At 41.1% G+C, this 19,189-nt stretch overlaps 1 protein-coding gene across 1 annotated transcript; it reads left to right on the plus strand.

Annotated features, from left to right (window-relative positions):
• Window positions 1-4,645: 4,645 nt before the first annotated feature.
• Window positions 4,646-17,282, plus strand: NDUFA12 (NADH:ubiquinone oxidoreductase subunit A12). Its single transcript, XM_032106133.1, has 4 exons — window positions 4,646-4,775; window positions 8,085-8,167; window positions 9,146-9,233; window positions 17,010-17,282. The coding sequence occupies exons 1-4, from the start codon at window positions 4,687-4,689 to the stop codon at window positions 17,188-17,190; spliced, it is 441 nt and encodes a 146-aa protein (XP_031962024.1). The 5' UTR covers window positions 4,646-4,686; the 3' UTR covers window positions 17,191-17,282.
• The last annotated feature ends 1,907 nt before the right edge of the window (window positions 17,283-19,189 follow it).

Here is a 19,189-nt window from a genome sequence, read left to right on the forward strand (position 1 = left end):
GGTTGGAATGAAGATCATGTAGTTCCAGCCCCTGCCATGAGCAGGGACAGCTCCCACAAGGCCAGGTTGCTCAAAGCCCCATCCAACCTGGCCTTGAACATTTCCAGGGGTGGGGCATCCACAACTTCTCTGGGTAACCTGTTGCAGTGTCCCACTGCCCTAATTATAGAGAATTTCATAGAATCATAGAACCGTTAAGGTTGGAAAAGACCTTTAGGATCACTGAGTCCAACTGTTTCATCCTTGTGTATGATTTAAATCTGCCCTCTTGCAGTTTCAAACTATTGTCCCTTGTCCTATCACTGCAGGCCCTGATGTCTTTCTCCATCTTTCTTGTAGGCCTCCTTTACTTATTAAAAGGCCACTAGGAGCTATCCTCAGAGCCTTCTCCAGGCTGAACAGCCCCAGCTCTCTGTCTCTCTTCACAGGAGGGGGGCTTTAGCCCTCTGACCATTTTTGTGGCCCTCCTCTGGATCCACTAACTTCTACAGGGCCCTGTTCCCCAGTCAGTCTGCTAATGAATTACTCTTTCTTCTGCTGGTAACTTCCCACAGCCTTGTGGCCACCTCTGTCAACAAACATCCCTAGCACCCAGTCTTGCCTTACCTCCTAATACCTCTGTCAAATAACTCCAAAGAACATTTCTACTTCATCACAGGAATCCACCTATGATGAGGTGCTTTGTTTTTCTTCCTGTGTGTACCAAGTCTTGCATTAATACATGCTGTGGACAGCCCTACCCTCGCTCTGATAAACAATGGCTAATACAGAATACAATTTTCTCTTAGGTGAATCTTTATGAGAAGAAGTCAGGGTTGTGCATTTGGCTTGTAGGAATAAATGGAACCAACTGTGTCCTGTGAGGCACTGTGTTGCAGGTGAAAGCAACTCATTTGGACCATTAGAGCATCACCATCTTCAAGTTCAACATCTGGATGCTTAAGGTTTTTGTGGCTGTTGATACCAGCTGAACAAATGCATTTCCTGATTATTTTTTTAATAACTGCATCTTGTAGTAATGTTTGCCCAAATATATTTTCAAGTTAACTCTGCTTGGATTAAGGGGAGGTGGTGGGGTGCTAATAAGGAGGCAGGAATATTTGTAGTTTGTGTGAAATGGTAGGGGGAAAGGGATAGCACAGAAGTGATGTTCTGGGAATGCTTTTAACTAAACTTCTGCAGTAGATTTGCCTGTGAGAATAGAGAAACCAGATAGAGCTGTTCCACCATGGGTTCTTCTGAACTATTTATTATAGTGCATTTCACTCAGCAGAACTGAGTGGCTTGGGCCTGCAGATTCCTGCTGCTTTGCAGACCTGCAGTCTAATCCGTTCCAGTAAGCTGTTCACGAGGTGTCTGAGCTCTTTTACAGTTACTTCAGTTCTGCTTCATCCTAGGGTTTTACCAGGGAAAAAACTGAACAGCCACGTTTTGGCTAATGAAGGCTGCCTGAGGAACAACTCCAAAAGGAATTTTTCTTTCACTCTGTAACCAGGAGAGTTTTGCCATTGGAAAATCAAAGATGAAGGTAGAGTTACTGCTGGAGACATAACCCAGACAGTTCCCACAAAGTGACAGGTGTTTTCTAAGAGTGCCAGTAAATTTATTATTCATGGGGTTTTGAAAGCTAAACTCTTCTCACAGTTTACATACTCAAATGTTTTTTGAAAATTATAAAGTATTTCTTGGTAATGTTTTGCTTAGTTCCAGGCTATGAACTTCTCTTCCAACCTTCTCAATAAATAGAACCCAACTGACAAAAACTTTTTCAACTGTGTTTTTGGGAAATATATATGGATGATAGGACTAAAAAATGTGTTAGTGAAAGCATTAGATTGCACTGTTCAGACTAAAGTGAGAGAAACTATGGTTAGAGACTGGATTAGAGTATTATTGGACACTGAATTGTGGAGATTCGTGTTGTGGGTTGGACTTTGCTTCTGGAATTTTGCAGTTCTAGAAGGATGGGGCAGGAAGTGATACCATTTTCAAAATCTGCATAGTATGCTCTTATTTGTTAGTCTTCTGTTGGATTTTTCTCTTAGTTTAATTAAGAAAAGGATTTCCATTTATTGTTGTAAACGTATGTCCCACAGTTGAGAACCACTGCAGAGTAAATTTACATGACTTTCCATACTAAGAACAGAGGGAATGGCAGTGGAATAGGCAAACGTAATAAAAAGAGTTCTTCTAAGGTAAAATGTAAACATTAAATTGTTCTGTAGATCAGTTGACTTTTGCACTTTCTGAGAGTATATGGACTTAAGTTTTTCAAGATCAATTGTACCACTGAATAAAGTTCTTTAAATGAAAAACTAAACTAGGATTCAGTGAGATGGTTGTGTGCTAACAAAATGAAGGGAAGTTACGTGTCATCCTTTGAGACACTCAGAAAATGGATTTGTTTATTTTCGAAAAATACATTGTTTGTTATGCTCTGTATTAGGAAAGAAGCGAGTAACTTGTGTTCAGATTTGAGAGGGGAGTTTTTTAGGCCTGAAAAAGAGTTCTGGCAGCAGTTCCGTGACATTTACTTGAACTAGAGGAGAAAAACAAGGCAGCATTAAATGTGTTTAGCAAGAGTTTTTGAGGAAGTGAGGTTCAGTGTGCTAATTTCGATGTAAAGAAAGCAACATCTAACCAGAGTCTTAAATTTAAATAAACTGGGAATTAAATATTCCTTATGGCTGCATGAGTTTGACAAGTTACTTGAGTGACAAGACAGCATTTCAATGCTGCCTCCCAAAGATGCCCCAGTAAATCCTTAGGAAGACATACTTGCATTTGCATTCCACTGTATTCAGCCGTGACATTTGCACCAAGTCCAGGGAGAATTTTTTAACACAGTAGTCAGATTCTCTTTTTCATGCACAGTGACACATTAATAGAAGCAGTTTAAGTAGATGTGCTGGGACTATAGCAGTTCTGAGGTAATTAATTTCTCAGTGGAGATCTCACTTGACTAAAGTAATGGAGAAAATAGTACAAAAAAATTTAAAATGCAACTCGAAGAAGATGCTGTAAAATGTTCCTGCTATTAAGAAAGTATTCCCCACAAAATCTTCTGTAGCATCAAAGTCACATTAAGTTGATCCCTTCTTCCAGCTTTGTGTCACAATGCCCTATCCTCCACAGTGCTCTCAGTCAAAGAACCATGGTACCACATGGATCAGTGAAGTGATCCACATAATTTTAACCCTTGGGGAGAAAAACCCACAACAAACAACTGTGTTATTTCAGTGCCAGCAGAGAAAATGCTCATGGAATTATATTTGCAGTCAATGAAAATTATCCCAGTTACATTAATAGGCTTAGAAACTGGTATGGGCATTGAACCTGTACAATGCTTCCAAAGTTGGCTTCCTAATTTAAACTACACTTCTTTCATATTTTACACTCCATCATCAGTAGTTTATATCAAAATAACGGTTTCCGTGTATGAAGTTAGAGACAATGAGTGAATTCTGACTGTAAATGTTCCTCCCTGTTCTTATGCCTGCTAATGTACACTTATCTGACCATATTTTAATGTATTTAATGGATTTTCTAAGACTTTTGACTGAAAATGCAAATAACCTGCCACAAGAATACTGAAGCCTAAGAGATGCTGTGGTTCGAGCACAGAGCACAGAACCAGCAGGGCCTGTGTTTTGTGTTTGAAAGCAAAACCACTTGTGTTAAAACTAAAAAATTTTGAGTGGAAATTCAGACCATTAGACTTTACATTGAAATGGGTATATTTCCACACTGTGAACTTGGCTGACACAGGTTTTTCTCAGTCTCATTTTCCTTTCAAGTTTACCTACTTAATTTTTCACTCCAACTCCTACTTTGTTCCTTCCCAAATCCCCCATTCTGATAGTGACGGTGTCCAACAGCTTGGCCTTTACATGTTTGACAGCTGGTCTCGGCTCATCAGCCAGCACTGGTTCCAGCACCGATGATGTGTTTACCAGGGGCTTTTCCAAGCCCTGCCTGCTCTGACAAAGTACTGTGGATCTATTTTTTGCCTGGCCTGTGTAGCAGTAGCCTTGTGAAGGTCACGGAAATAGTCCTGCACCTTGCCTGCTCGGCCCTGCAGCAACAGTAGTAAAGTCCTGCCACTATCCACAGCAGGGCAATCAAAGGTCTTTCCTCCTGCTGATGCAGAATCAGAAGGCACTGGGACAAGATGGAGAGGTGGAGTGGACACATGGATGAGACAACAGATACACATTACTTGATGGCCTGCTGAAGTTGGGAAAAGCCAGAAGAGACAAGACTGTTAAGCTCTTCTCTGACCATCACCCGCAGTCTGCATGGGGTGAGATGTCACCTGCGCTGCCCCTGATTCTTGATCCGGGCAGTCCTGGACTCCTTACTGCCAGTCTTGGTAACTCTTTTCTCACCACAGATCTTGTGACCTGTGTGAAATAAGGGATTGTCAGGAAACATTTCTATTATAAAGAGGCTTTTCTCCCTGTCCTGAAGTTCTTTGTATCTTGCTGACCTTCACGTGGAAGCATTAGGCAAGTGTTCTATGAATCCAGGCTGTGCAGACTGGGAGCCGAATCGCAGTGTATTCATCAGAAAATACCCTTGAGCAACCTAAGAAATACCCAAGGCGGATCTCCCCGCTGGTTCCGTTTCCGGGCGGTCGGTGTCACCAAGGGCGGCGGGGCGGCCCGAGGCGCGGCCCGCCCCAAGATGGCGGAGTACGTGCAAGTGCTGAAGCGGGCGCTGAAGCACATCGGCGGCCACGGCGGCGCCCGCGGCGCCATCCTGCAGCTGCTCAGGTAATGCGGCGGGCGGCGGGGCCTCCCCGCTGCGCGACCGCCGCCCCGCGGGGTCACCTTGGCGGGGGCAGCCGGGCGGGGGCGGGCGCGCTGCCCCGCGCGAAGCGGCGCCGGCGGGGCTGGGGCTGCGGGGGCGCTGCCGCGGCTGAGGGGGCGCTGCCTGAGGCGGGCGGTGCGCGCGGCCGGGCAGGCCTCGGGAAGAGCCCGCTCCGCCCCGCCCGCCGTGCGTTCCGCCGAGGCGGCGCGTCCCGGTCGGTACTGGGTGCTGTGCTCAGAGCGGTCTCCACGCAGGGCCCGCGGCTGTTTTCTCTTCTTGAGGCACCTTGGAGGGTTCCTGGATGCTGAGCTGTCGGTGTTGCCCGGACAGGTGTTCCTGGTGTTCAGCCGCGGTCTGTGGTCTGTTGCCACAGCCGTGTCTCTGCTGTAGCTGCACTCGATGCTTATGCGTACGCCATCGTCCTCTTTGCTCTGGGTCACCTCAGGTTGGCAGTGGTTTTCTTAAAAGCGCACAAATCTGGGAGCCGTGCATCTGCTGAAATCCCGTGGTGTAAAGCAAGAGAATTACTTCATTTGCCTTACTGGCTCTATTTCTTCTAATTCACTTCAAACTGCAGGTCACCTCTGCTCTTTGGCAATGGATTGTCACTGCTGACCTATGCTCAGCTTTGGATGCCCTCCAGCCCCAGTGGCATTTTGTGCAAAATTAGTTGCAGCCTTTGTTTCCATTCATGTCTGAGTACTTTCTTCCCCAACTACAGAACCTTACGCTTACCCACATTAAACTTTCTCCTGTTTTTTTTTTCCTCTCACTCACATCTCATCTTTCTTGTATTTTGCACTGTGATACAGCAAGTTTGAAGGTGCTCCCAAATAGGAGCTGCAGGTTTACTAGGGCACTCTTTTTGCATTCAAATCCTTGATGAAATGTAGGGTGGAAGTCTAAATGGTATGTGATCCAAATTCAGCAGTGTCAGTAACCCGTGTTGTATTTATAGTTGATCCTGGCAAAAGTATTAGGACATATACAGTGAATGTTGTAGGCCTGACCACATGCTACAAAGCTATTTTTTTAATCAATATTGAGAAGTCAGGAATATGGGATAGGGGTGATTTGCAAAGACAAAATTCTCTGCCATATATTAATGGCTTTCTTATGTTAGAACAAACAAGCCAAGCTTTCTGAGCCTTCTTGAAAGCTTCCTCCCAGATCCCCCCCCAATCATCATAGCCCTTTTCCCGTTATTTCTTGTGGCTTAAATTGATCTGTTCTGAAAAGTTAAACATAACATTTTACACAGTTTGTGATCAGGCCTCACCAGTATTTTAATATAGTGGCTTTAGTACCTGTTGAGCAGTAAGACAATACATGGTTTCCCTGGCTAGTGCTTTACTGCTATTATAATTACTATTTTCTGTCACACACCTTCCCCCTGCCTCCAGGTTGTTTTCTCCTCTTTGTTTTCCTTCTCAGGCTGTAGTTATTACTCTGACAGTTCTCAAGAAGAAATGGAGCTGGGGAAATGAACATGTGGAAGAGTTTGAGTATTAGGTTTCATCAGAGTGCCTCTTCCTAAGCACAGCTTAATGAATGTCTCCTCAGAGATCGTTTGTGAGTCTAAGATCGCAGACTGTGTTGACACCTTTCCACCACACAGAAAAAGAAGGCAGGCAAGACTGGAGACAGTGCTGTCCTTCTTTTCCTTCAGAAGACTGAAGTTAGGTGTGTTAGGTGGGGAATCACACCTGATCCTCGTAACCACACCAACCACAAACACAATTGCTGCCTCCTGCTCACCTTTCAAGCCATTAAATCATCCATCCCAGCTAAAGGAATAGGCTTAGTACTTAAATGAAGAGTGATCAAGGTGTTCTTTCTTGCAACAGTTGATTTTAAGAAGTAATCACTGATAACTGGAAAAAAATTATTTATCCAAGTCAGGAGACTGTTTCTCTGAATTTCCCTGCTTTTCTCTATGTGTTTTTCACTGAGGCAGCTGCAGCAGATTTATATGTTATGAAGTCAAATTATTAAGAGCCTTTGTGGCTGGAAACATTCTCTTTACTTAAAACTCAGTGAAATTGGCTGGAAAATATTTTCTGGAAGCCATAAATACCTCTCAGTGTCTGATATCAGTATTCAGAGCGTGAAGTCAGGACAAGGGCGTAAGAACACTTTAAAGAAAGGGAAGGGAAAAAGGAAGGGAGAGCAGCAGTGGAATGGCTCTTTTTTTTCTGAAGCTGGGAGTTTGGGCTTGTAAAGCTGAGCCAGAGATCTTTAAGTGTTTCTTCGATAGAGGAGAGATGTGTCAGAGAATCTCTCTGCCTGCCACCACAGAGGTTTAAAACAAGTACCTGCTGGAACGATTGTCACTTTCACACACCCTGGGAGAAAAAACAACAAAAAAATCTTCATCTGACCACATTCCTTCTCACTTGGGATTGAGTTGAGAGTGTGCATAATACCACAAACAACTAAAACCTTTGAGAGGAAACTTTTCTTTATCTAATTCTGCCTGGGATGAATGTCAGTAAAAAGAAAAACAAAGTTGTAGATATAGAGGGAGAAGAGCACTTCAGTTCATTTTAAGGTTTTATCATTAGCATGTAAATCATAGGCTCAGTTTAATTATTGATCTCTACAATAATGTTAAAATATGTTCTTTATAAAGAGTTAAAACTCGTATATACCTTATCTGGGTCAATGTAAGTCTCACGGAGTTGCAGGGTGAATGCTTGCATCTTTCACACTTACGCAAAAGCAAGAAAGTAACAATTATAGTGTAGGGTTTAGCATGTATTTCCTTGGCAAGCAGCTGCAATGGCCTAAAATACTGCTATTCCTGTCTTGGAGGTTACTGCCCACACAGCCATGGGAAGTCTCTTGTGCTGCTTCAGTGCTGACCACTTCAAATAGCAATTCAGGCTGAAATAGTAGCTACTAACAGTTGAGAAGGATGGTAACATTTTCTACTAAGTGGATTAACATGTGACTCTGGGACTCCCACAGTATTTAAGGTTTTATGGGTGTTAAATTGTAGAGTTGCTTTATCTTCCACTATAATGAGCTTTTAAATAAGTAAGAGTTCCTGAAAGCATTTTTGTATGGGTTTTATCATCCTGCCAGTGGGGTGCACATTAGTTGCAGGAATTGGTGATGGTGATTGTTTTACAATCCTTAAGCTTGAATAGTTTTTTAAAAAAATATCTTTGCATACATGTGTACAGGTTTTTACTAGCCCCTAAGAAACCTCTGCCACAATTTCATTCTGAGAGGATGCCAATTTAAATTGTTGTTTTGATAATTCACAGGGTCAATGATTTGAAGACTGGTAATCTGATAGGAACTGACAAATATGGAAACAAATACTATGAAGACAAAAGAAACTTCTTTGGTATGTGTGCTAATGTGAACACCTCCCACCCAACTGTGCAGCTTTCACATAGCTTGTGTGCTTTCTGCTAGTGAAATACAACTTGTTGCCTGCCTGACTTCCCTGCACTTGACTTGTGTGAGTCTTAGACAAGGAACTCACAGAAATGCTTTGACAGCTTCTGTTTCTCTGTAGCATCCCTCAATTCATTTGCAAACACAGTCAATCTGAAACAATAAATATGGGATAAATAAAAGCCAGTTAGATGGTTTCCATGTAGGTAAAGCTATATGATCATGTGATTTAGAGTTGAATTTGGTCCTTGACCTAAAGGCTGGTAGTTTAACAGGTGGGCAGAGAAGGAGAACTACTTTTATAACTGCCTCACAGCTCTACTCACTTACATGATCACTTCAGGGCAAAGAGCACAGATTAGCTTAAACTTCCTATTACCTTAAGTAATGGGATTTTAAATCAAGTTTGTAGAGTGCTTAAAAAGGCAGCACCTAAAGCAACACAGGTGACACATAAGCAATTGACATGCTGGTCAGGCCAAGCTGACTGCTGACTGTAGGGTAACCAGGGAAAGCACTTGCTGGTTACCATTGCTTGGTAGTTTTGTATAGCTGAAATTTAGTTTACTCTTAGGTTATAAGTGGCAATGTCCTTTGGGAAAAGACTCTTCATAACAGAGAAAAAAAATCCCCAAACCTGTTTCTCTGCCTAAAAATTGCATAAGTCCCTATTTCCCATTACTTATACAATAGCCAGTATTTGCTTCTTTGTGAGAGTATTAGATTCAGTCATCCAAAACTACAGTAACAGTGGAAATACAGACAACTTGGGGAAAAAAAAGCTGTGCTGGCTTTAAAATAAGTGCCCATTGTGGTAGATACTATCACTCAAAACGTTTTCCATTGGTTTTCCTGAATTCTCTCCTTTATGTGAAAATAATTTACTTTTTTGAACTAATGTGATATTTCTGTTTGTTTACTTAAGGTCGACACAGATGGGTTGTATATACTGATGAAATGAATGGCAAAAATACCTTTTGGGAAGTTGATGGAAGCATGGTGCCCCCTGAATGGTAAATGATTTAGCTTAATAATGTGGACAGATTCTCATTGTAGTTGCTTTATATTTTCTTATCTTACAAAGCAGAATATTAAAAAAAAATAATTTCATGGATGTAGCTGTCTTGTCAGACTGGTCACTTCTAATGTTGAACTGCATTCATGTTTGTTGCTCACTGTCCTGGCAGAGGCACTCATTGCTTTTTGGATTGAGAAAAGCATTTTGCCAGCCAGATTGAGCAGGTCAAGATGGTCTTCTAATTTTCTTTATTACTTGTGATTCTCTGTTAATGGCTTGGCAAAGCCTTGGGCACCAGAAGTAAAAAATTTGTTATTTTCATTATAAGCAAGAAACTAAGAAACATATGGCAATGGTGGAACAGCATTCCTTAACCCACAGCCACTAACAGCATAATTGTTTCAGTTTATATACATTGATGTGGTTGTAAACATTAAAGTGCCAGGATGCTCCATATGTTGACTGCTCCTTGACTATAATTTTTATTGAGGTTTTATTTTCTGTTTGTGCACTTCAGTAATAATTCTGTACAGCCTTGAGTTCCAGAAGGTCTCTGGCCATGCAGCTGTTGATCCTTTTTTTGTTTTCCTAGAAAACTCAGACCACATAAAGTAACAGTGTATCCTAGTAAAAACAATCTCTGTGCAATTCTTCAGGGACAGGAATAGCACTTCAGCCCCAAAGCAGCAAAAGGTGATACGAAGAGAGAAGTGTTTGAGAAGACTGAGCAAACACTGACATTTATTACTCCTGTGACAAATGCTCTGTGCCAAGGCTGGGACCGATTATAAAATCTCCTAAACTGTGGCTCTCACAGGAACATTTGAAGAATGCGTGGGTCGACTCTCTAGGCAGTCAATTTTATTTCAAGCTCTCCCAGCCTTATAGTATGTTTAATGTGGTTAATGCTTTTTCCTGTCTTATTTGGTAAGAACTGAATGGCGTTGTTTTTGGAAGTGACATTAGAATCTCCAACACCAGGATGTTCATGCCTTGCTCTCTGCATAACTGTTGTTTGGTTCTGGTTGTTATCCAGTATTAGACTGTGCTGGCTTTTAAGATTTTCTTTATTTTGAGGCATAGGTTTTGTTTCGTTTTGTTTTTTCCTTTGCTTGGGTTTATGTGATGTTTGTTGCCATTTACAAACCTCAGTAAAGGGTTTCTTCCTGAGAATCAAAGTGAAGTTTCAAGAGTTAAGTAGCTTGTTTAGTTCACAGAAATTAATGAGGTAGAAAAACTTCCTATCAATGTGGGAAAAATTCCTTTAAAAGAAGCAGTAAAGATTTCATTATTTTCAAGACTGGTGAGTGTAATGAGGCACAAAATGGTAAACAGTCTTGTGTTCGAAGGTATTTTTGTCAGGAAACTTAGTTGTGCAGTACCATTCAGGCTTGTGGATTTGGATTTTTTGGGGGGTGGGGGAAAATAAAGTGGGGGTGGTGTTTCTTGCTGATAAATGTGTATGTCCCATGGTAACATATGTTCATTCTTATATAGGAATCCTAGCTTTGTGACACATTTACATTACTGCTGTGTATTTCCATACAGCTTAGAGACATCTCTAAAAATACAAGTATTTTGACTGGGAATAAATGCTGTCTTTTAAGACTTTTTAAAAAATTTTATGTGGTGCTATAGTGCCTTACATTTTTAACATGGTATAGACTTCTGAATTGAAACTGGCAATATATTGTACAAGCCACTGTCAGTGTAACACTAGAGTTGTGCAGCTGCACAGGTAATGAGTGGTTATTTTGGACCCAGAAATTTGTTGGAAATAAATTAAACTGTGTGAAATTACTTATATTAACAAAGAGAGTAATTAATGCACAGTATAACAGTATGATACATGTTTGTCATCCTTGGGTCAACTGGGAAGTATTTAAAGTACCGCTGTTAGAGGTGAGCATGATCTGAATGCTTTTTCTAAACACTGATTTTTTACTCTGGGGTTCAGTTAATTTAGCTCAGCTCAGTGAAATTTTGTGGGTATGTTGTTGTATCCTCTCCTTGCAGTGTGCCTTCAGGATTGTGGAATATGAATGCTTGTTCAAGTACAATTAAGTGAAGCTCATGCATGATGAACTGGGAAAAAGCATTTTGGTATGTTGAAAAGTTCTGAAAACAACTGGGGAAAAAAATGCTGCCCTTTACCTTCTCTCAGATACTAGAGAAAAAGAAAAAACAGAAAGAAAAAACATCTTATATGTAATAACGTATTGTGATACTGTTTTAGGAGCTACTGAGTATTTTCAGTATTCTGAAATAATTGCTGTAATGTCTTTTGACAAAGGATGTACTGAAATTGTACAGTATGAAAGAAATCAAAGTGTTGTTTTGACATATGTCTACTCTTCAGGGAATCGAGACTGTTGCTTTTTAAAAATGTTTCCACACCAGAATATGTAGGCTTGTAGTTTATACTGATTTAGTTGTTATTTAACTTCTTTTTCACTCTGGGTTTTCTTTTTTTGTCTCCAAAATCCAGATGTTGGTATCTACTTTGTTGGAGACGAGTTAATTAGATTTTTAAAAATTTCTTCCATACTTGCCTTGGGAATGAAGAATATTAATCTTCTTTTAATGCTTTACAAGATATTTGGCACAATTTTTTCCCTACACAAAGTCATCTTTTTCACTTTTAGACAGTGAGAGAAACCAAATACTTGTTTTGTCTCTTACTAGTCAGAGTATGCTGTTTGCAGGAACTCAGTGCTTCCATTTTTGAACACACTGATCGGGTGTGCTCTGTGAACATACAAACAATAGAAGTTAAATCCGTTTATAGCAATGCCTGTGTGGACTCTGTTTAGTGCTTTCATTGATGTCTCCATTGCAGCATCACTCTAATCCTTGGCCTGTGTGTTTAAGCTATTTGTTTCGTGTATTTCTGGTTCAATGTACTTCGGTTTGCATTTTGGCCAAATACTTTAAAAAAACAAATTGACAGCTCGTGTAAGTGTACACAGTAGTTAAAAATAAATTGCTCTTTCAGTGTCATCCTGTGGGGAAAGAAGAACTGTAGTTTGAGAATAGTTTTTTCCTTTTGTAGGGACGCTTCATTTTGCCAGCACTGTCCTGTGTATTTGTAGTGTCTATCCTGTGCTTTGAGGTTTATTTCCTTCTGGTGCAAATCTGCCATCTTTGGAAGGAGCTCCAGGAGTGTTTATTTCATATAGTGAAGTATTGCAAATTTACCGTCAGTTTAATAGTCTGCATCTTCTTTAGTTGATCTGACAGGGAGGAATGTAGCACCTCAGACTTTAAGTGCCAACACACTAGAAAATGTAAGGAAACTTGCAATTCTCCTGTAAAAATGCTGCTTTTCAAGTCTGCCTTCAAGGAAAACAAAACAAAAAGATTGAATAGAAAAGGAAGGAGAGTGGGAAAATTTCCATCCTTTTAGTAGCTTCACAATAAATTTGTGGAGTTTTATAACTTGATTAAGTGCTAGTTTGGTGTTTTCAGTTAAATTGAATGCCATCTCATTGCTGTGGTGTAGTAGCTTGCATGAGAAATTCGTTATCTCCCATATGTAAACAAATAAACACATTTGGTGTCCCTTTTTCCTTCTCTGCCTTATGACCTGAACCCACATCTTCATTTCTCTTGTCTCACTGCATGGTTAACTTGTGGCAAAAAGTGGATGTTAACACGTTGGCAAACATCCTGAGCTGACGCAGGCTGTGCCTGAACCTTGCAGATGCACATATGGTAGTGGCTGCTGAGTTTGTGTAGCATCAGTTCTTGTTTGACAGCTTGTACATCATAGAATTGGCTCCGGTCCCTTGTAGCTTCAGTTTGCTTTTAAATATTTGTTAAAACTTGGGAAAAAATTCTTCATAGTCTTGAGAGCTTTTGAAGATACTTTGAGGTGTCTTTTATCCATTTACTCAAGAAAAAGTGCAAAGGCTTTGCTGGGCTCAGTCTGCTTTCTAGTGACTGCTCTCTGATTCAGCAAGCTGCCTCAGCCTCTTCAGAGCTGCTTGCATCCTCCTGATATTTGTGTGCTCTGTGCAAGTTATCTGCTTCTTTGTAGGTTTTCAGTCATTAATTGCTTTTGAATCCTGTTTTTCCACGCATGGATTTACAGGCCGAGTTTGTATAGAAATCTGGCCATCTGCAGGATGTCACATCTCTTTCTTTATTCATGCTGTTCAATCTAGTGCATGAAAAGCTTTTCTTGAGCATCTGGGGGTAGAGTCTGAGATATCAGAGCTTCAAAGGATTCTTTGAGGCAGGTGTCAAGGGGAAAGTCTTCCCAAAATAAAGTTATCAAGATTTTAAGTGGAAAGTGGGAGCTTTTGTTTGAGAGAACAGACTCTGCAAACCAAAAATGCTTTTGTAAGTCACATGTTGTGCTTCTAAGGGGAATGTTTTGTGACCAGGTTAAGCCCTGAAACTCCTAAATATAATTCATAGTGGATTGATTTCTAAACAAACTTTTGAAATCTCTTCATGTATTTCAATACCTATGACTGTACTGACATGTCTTGTCAGTGAGCAATTTTATTTCTACTTTCCAGTGAGAAAATGTGATTCAAGGATTGGTTTTGCTGATCTGTTTAAATTTGAGCCTGGTTTCATGTTGATGTTACAGAAATCCAGAAAATCTTAAACCCAAAGATGTTTATTTCTCAAAAATGCTGTATTTTAAAAGGTTTTATGAATTTAGTCTTAAAAAGCTGCAAAACAATAGCTTAAATGACAGGTAAAGCTACTCTTAAATGATACTGTGAAACTTTTCTGCTGTTTCAAGGAATGAATGTATGACAAGTACACTTGTAATGACAGAGGTGCCAGACATCAAGCAGGCTTGGAATATAGTTGATTTTAGCTGAGCATTAATACAGTTCTAGTGCTGTGCTTGCTCCAGCCTGTCTTTCAGGGCCTTGGTAACTGGATTTCTGTCTGACAGTTTTTTGTTTGTCCTGGTGGTGTGTGTGACTTTTGGGGAGCATGAGGATGGTGAGGCATGATCACACGTGTGTAAATAGGGATTTGTGTGCAGGATTCTTATCCACTGTTACCAGAAGCATCACTAGGTGAATGTGTGTTGTAAGTTGCCTGTGTCATGGTTTAACCCCAACCAGGCACCAAGCCCCAGGCAGCCACTTGTTCACTCCCCCTCCAGTGGGACTGGGGAGAAAAGGGTAAAAGCTGGAAAACTCATGAGTTAAGGACAGTTTAATAGTGAAAACAGAAGCTGCACACAGGCAAAGCAAAACAAGAATTCAGTCACAGCTTCCCATGGGCAGGCAGGTGTTCGGCCATCTCCAGGGGAGCAGGGCCCCATCACATGTAACGGTGACTTGGGAAGACAATTACCACCACTCCAAACATCCCCTTCTTCCTCCTCCTTCCCCCTACATGATATACTGAGCATGATGCCATGTGGTATAGAATATTCCTTTGGTCACTTGGGGTCACCTGTCCTGGCTGTGTCTCCTCCCAGCTTCCCGTACACCCTTAGTCTCCTTGACAGCATGGCAGTACAAAAATCAGAAAAGGCCTTGGCTGTGTGTAAACCCTGCTCAGCAATAACAAAAGCATCTCTGTGTTATCAACCCTGTGTTCAGTACAAATCCAAAACACAGCCCCATACTGAGGAAAATTAACTCAATCCCAGCCCAAAGCAGCACAGTCACAGAGAGTTAAATTCACTTTATTAATGTCCCTTGCACATTGCAGTAAGAGCCTTAATTTTTATTTTTAAAAAGAAAATTAACTCTACCCTGGCCAAAACCAACATAATATGTTACAGTAAGCAGTTTTGAAAAACTGAGGCTCCTCTGGAGTGATACTCCAAAGCGTTTTGAAATGCAGTTCTAGAGTCAGTACTAGCAGAATGGACTGTTCTTTTGCCCTTTCTCTCATGCCACACACTCTGTGTTTCTGTGTTAGCAGTGGAGAGCTTGTTGGGTGTGAGCATAGGATCCCCCCTCTGTCAGGTTAGCTTTTTTGCAGCACTTCTGCCAACCTTGATGCAGGCTGTCATAGGACACGTGATACCTGAGGTGATGTGAAGCACAGTAGTGCACAGAATTCTTCTGACAGGTGTGAATCGGGCAAGAGAGTTCACCTAAGGTGAGAGCTTTGTGTGATGTGGCCAGGGCATTTCAGAGGCTGGTTTAAAACACTAGGTTTAAAACTGAGCAAGACCTGATTCTCTATCATCAGACCACATTGTGATTAGTAGTGCTATGGGGCCACCTTTTTCCAGACAGAAGTCATTTGCCACTTACCTTTTTTTAACATAAAAGCAGTGGGAAATGTACACTTTGAATGAGACCAGATTTACAAAGGAGACTGGAGAGAGGAAGAGCTGGATCGCCTTCACATTCACACTACATTGGTCACTTCATCTGAACATGTGTATAACTTCCAAAGTGGATAATTTTTCCCATAGGAAGCTGTTCTTTGCCTCTAAACACAGTTTTTTCCTCTTAGTTTTAAATGATCTTATGGTTCCGTCTGTATTCAAGCCAGTTTCCTGGCAGTCCTTAATCCTACAATGTGTGGCTTCAGTTTGGGGGTTTTGTTTGGTTTTTTACTTCAAGAAAAAGAACTTCAGGCTGACACTTTTTTAAAATTGACATTTTTGTATTAAAGTTATAGCTAAAGTTGAGATTTTTTTTCTCTGTTTTTTAAAAATACATGTCAAGAAGCAGTTGGAAAAGATTACCAGCCTTCTCTAGAGCTCTTCATGTTTACAATATACCTATCAGTCTATTTCTCACCACTTCTGTAGTGGTTTTGTTTTGCTGTATAAATGAAGTGTGCTGGATTTGTTGCTAAGGGCTGAAAATGCAATTTTTAGGTTTTCTAATAGAACTAGAGAAGAGAGCTTCATATTTTTAGGTCAAGTCTTTGCAAAAGCTGATTAGCAGAAGTCTCCTTAATTCTACTCAGTAAAAAAACACATAAGCTTGCAAAAAATGTCATAACCTCACTTTTGTCGTAACTACACACAGTAGGAAGTACATGTAAACTGACAGGTGATTAAAATGTAATTCAGATTTCAAAGTTGCTTCAGGCACTGAAATAGGAATGGGATGGAATCAATTCAGTTGGTCTCTGCTGCAGTGTTTCAGTAAATTGTTAGAGAAAATGCTTTGCTTGATCATTAATGTTGCTTGCACCGAGAAAGATTGACATTTAGTTCATAGGTAAAGGCTAATCACTGTAATCACTTGATAATTACCCTGTTACTGATTGGTATTAATCATTGTGTTGTGCAGTCAGTAAATATTTATATGCTTGTTTTAGGTGTACTTACGTCATTAATCTGTATCCCAAATAGTAGCCTCATGTATGCTTTGAAAATGGTATTGAAATTGTTGTGCAGTGTAGTCTTCTGGTAATTAAAAACAAAACAAAGCTTCATAACCTAACAAAGAAAAAGCCCAGACAACAAAACCATACCTCGTGGTTTTGCCATTTGTAGTGCCTGCCTTGACCTGGCTGCTTGGTGAAGGCTGTACAAACAAGTGACAACATACTCTGCCCAAAACCTGAACGTACAAAGGAACAGGAATTTGAACTTAGGTATGCTTTGAACTGCTTGGAGGCAGAATTGTTGTTTATCAGTTAGGTTTGTGAAACTAATTAATATCCTGTTGTCTCATTGAAAGTCACACTGGATTAAAATTATTTTTCTCCCTTCTCAGAATAAATACTTAGTGTCTCTTCAGAGGAGGACCCTTGTGAGTCAGGAGATAGCCTTGTCATGTAATGTTCCTTAATATCAATATGTCTTTTTCCTCTTAAGGCATCGCTGGCTGCACTCAATGACAGATGACCCTCCAACTACTCATCCACCAGTCGCTCGTAAATTTATCTGGGAGAACCATAAATTCAATGTGAGTGGCACTCCTGAGCAGTATGTGCCTTACTCTACTACTCGCAAGAAGATACACGAGTGGATCCCACCTAAAACAGCCAGCAAGTAACAACAGCAACAACATGACTTGTCTCAGCTTGGGCTTTCAGTGTAAACTGTATTTTCACTGGTTTTGTTCAGAATAAAAGCCTCCTATAGCAGCTGTAGTTTAGTTTATTGAATTGGGGGCAGGGAAACAAGTGAGAAAATGTTGGGAAGAGGACAGAATACGTGACAAGTCTTGATCTCATCAAGATACTGTGCTTTTCTCATACCGTCAGTGTCCTGTCGTCACATAAGCAGCTCTCAAACTCTTTTTAGCGTAACAATTCCCGTGGTAGTTACTGCTCATGTTTGTGTCATTCAGCAGAATACAAATACACATTTGAAATACAGATTTCTCATCTCTAACATTATCCTTTTGCAGTCTCTGCATGGCAAATAATGCACTTTTCGTGTACTATTTTCTTTTAAATTTTCATAAGACAAGTTAGAATAGTACGACCAGTCAGGACTATAGTTTTCATTCATAAAGTGTTCATAAGTATATACATGAGTATGCAAAAAGCATTGCTGTATTCCAATATGGGATGATACATGATATAAAAATTGGAAGGCTACATTAATCAAATGACATCTCACCCATAAGGGAACTCAGCCATAAGAAGAGGGCCCTCTGTCACAAAAATCTCTTTTGCTGTGGAGGTTCATTACAAGATGTTCTCATAAGGGTTTGAGATGGGCTGTTTGCTCTCTTGTGGCAAGATTTTTAAAAGTCTTTGGAAGTTTGAGATTGCACAGGTTTTAGGAGGTGGTAAAATGTACCAGAACCTAGTCTCAAAAATGTGAAGCTGGCAAGTGCACTTTAGAAAGAGAGTTGGTTGGGGCTGTGGCTTTTTTCTGTATCTTGCTAATTAATTGTTGACTTTTATTCCAGTCTGCTTATGTGTTTTAGCAAAGCTGCCCTCTCCACAAGGCTTTCTGTACCTGATGACCTACTCTGTGGATAACTGGTGTGGGCTGTGCCCCCCCAGCCCCTCATTGACCCCAGCATCTCAGCTGGTTGGGGAAGAAAAGAGAAACTTCATGGGTTGAGAAAGATGGGAAGAGTGCTTGCCAGTTACCATCATGAGCAAAAGAGATTTTAATTTATTGCCAATTAAAATTGCATAGTGAGAAACAAAGTCAAAAACTGTAAAACACCACCTTCACTCCCCACTTCTTCCCAGGTTCAACTTCACAGCTTCACTCCTGACTCCTCTACCTCCTCCTCGGGGAATGGTGGTCAGTGTGTAACAATTGTTGTGGGCTCTGCTGTTCCTGCTCCCTGATTCAGGCTGGGTCCTCTTCGTGGGCTGCAGTCCTTTTCGATAAACCCAGTATGGGTTTTCCACAGGCTGAGGTTCCTGCTGGGAAATGCCTGCCTGCTGGTGTGGATTCCTCCTGGGGCCGTCAGGAATCTCAGCTCTGGCACCTGCAGCACCTCCTCACCCTCCTTCTGCTTTCAACTTGGTGTTCACATGGCTGCTGCCCACTTCTTTCCCCCCCATCCTCTGCCTATGCAGTATTTTTTGCCCCATCTCAAATCCTCTTTCTCAGAGGTGCCCCTGTTTGGCAGCTGGACTGAGCCATGCCCTGTGGTGTGTTAGCTGTATCCAGCACAGGGCAGCCCTGGCCTCTCCCTGCAGAGGCTCCTGCAGACCCCGCTGCCAGCACCTGGACAGCTACACCCAGTGCACTGACTCACAGGAATCGTTGCTAAAGATGACTGAGAAGGGGGTTGGGTGTATTACATGCTTGCAATTGCCTGTCAAGAAGAAAAAACCTTTGCTCCCCAATGACCCCCACAGTGGCTGCACCACTTACTCTATGCTGGCTGATTTCCTTTGCCTGCCCACCCAACTGGGTCACTTAACCCTCAGTTGCTTCCTTCCTTATTAAATCAAATTCTGGATTAATTAATTACTTAAAGGTGGGGTTTTAAACTTTATTTTCTTGAAATTAGTTCTAGTCTTTAAATTAGTAGGAAGTAGCACCAACATCTCCTAACCTATCTAATTAGAAAAGGG

This window comes from Corvus moneduloides, chromosome 4, assembly GCF_009650955.1.
Source record: "Corvus moneduloides isolate bCorMon1 chromosome 4, bCorMon1.pri, whole genome shotgun sequence".
In the NCBI taxonomy this organism is placed as follows: domain Eukaryota; kingdom Metazoa; phylum Chordata; class Aves; order Passeriformes; family Corvidae; genus Corvus; species Corvus moneduloides.

Coding starts and splice junctions, on each gene's coding strand:
- NDUFA12 (XM_032106133.1), top strand. CDS start 4,687: ATGGCGGAGTACGTGCAAGTGCTGAAGCGGGCGCTGAAGCACATCGGC. Junction 4,776..8,084: donor GCCATCCTGCAGCTGCTCAG/GTAATGCGGCGG, acceptor GATAATTCACAG/GGTCAATGATTTGAAGACTG. Junction 8,168..9,145: donor AGACAAAAGAAACTTCTTTG/GTATGTGTGCTA, acceptor TGTTTACTTAAG/GTCGACACAGATGGGTTGTA.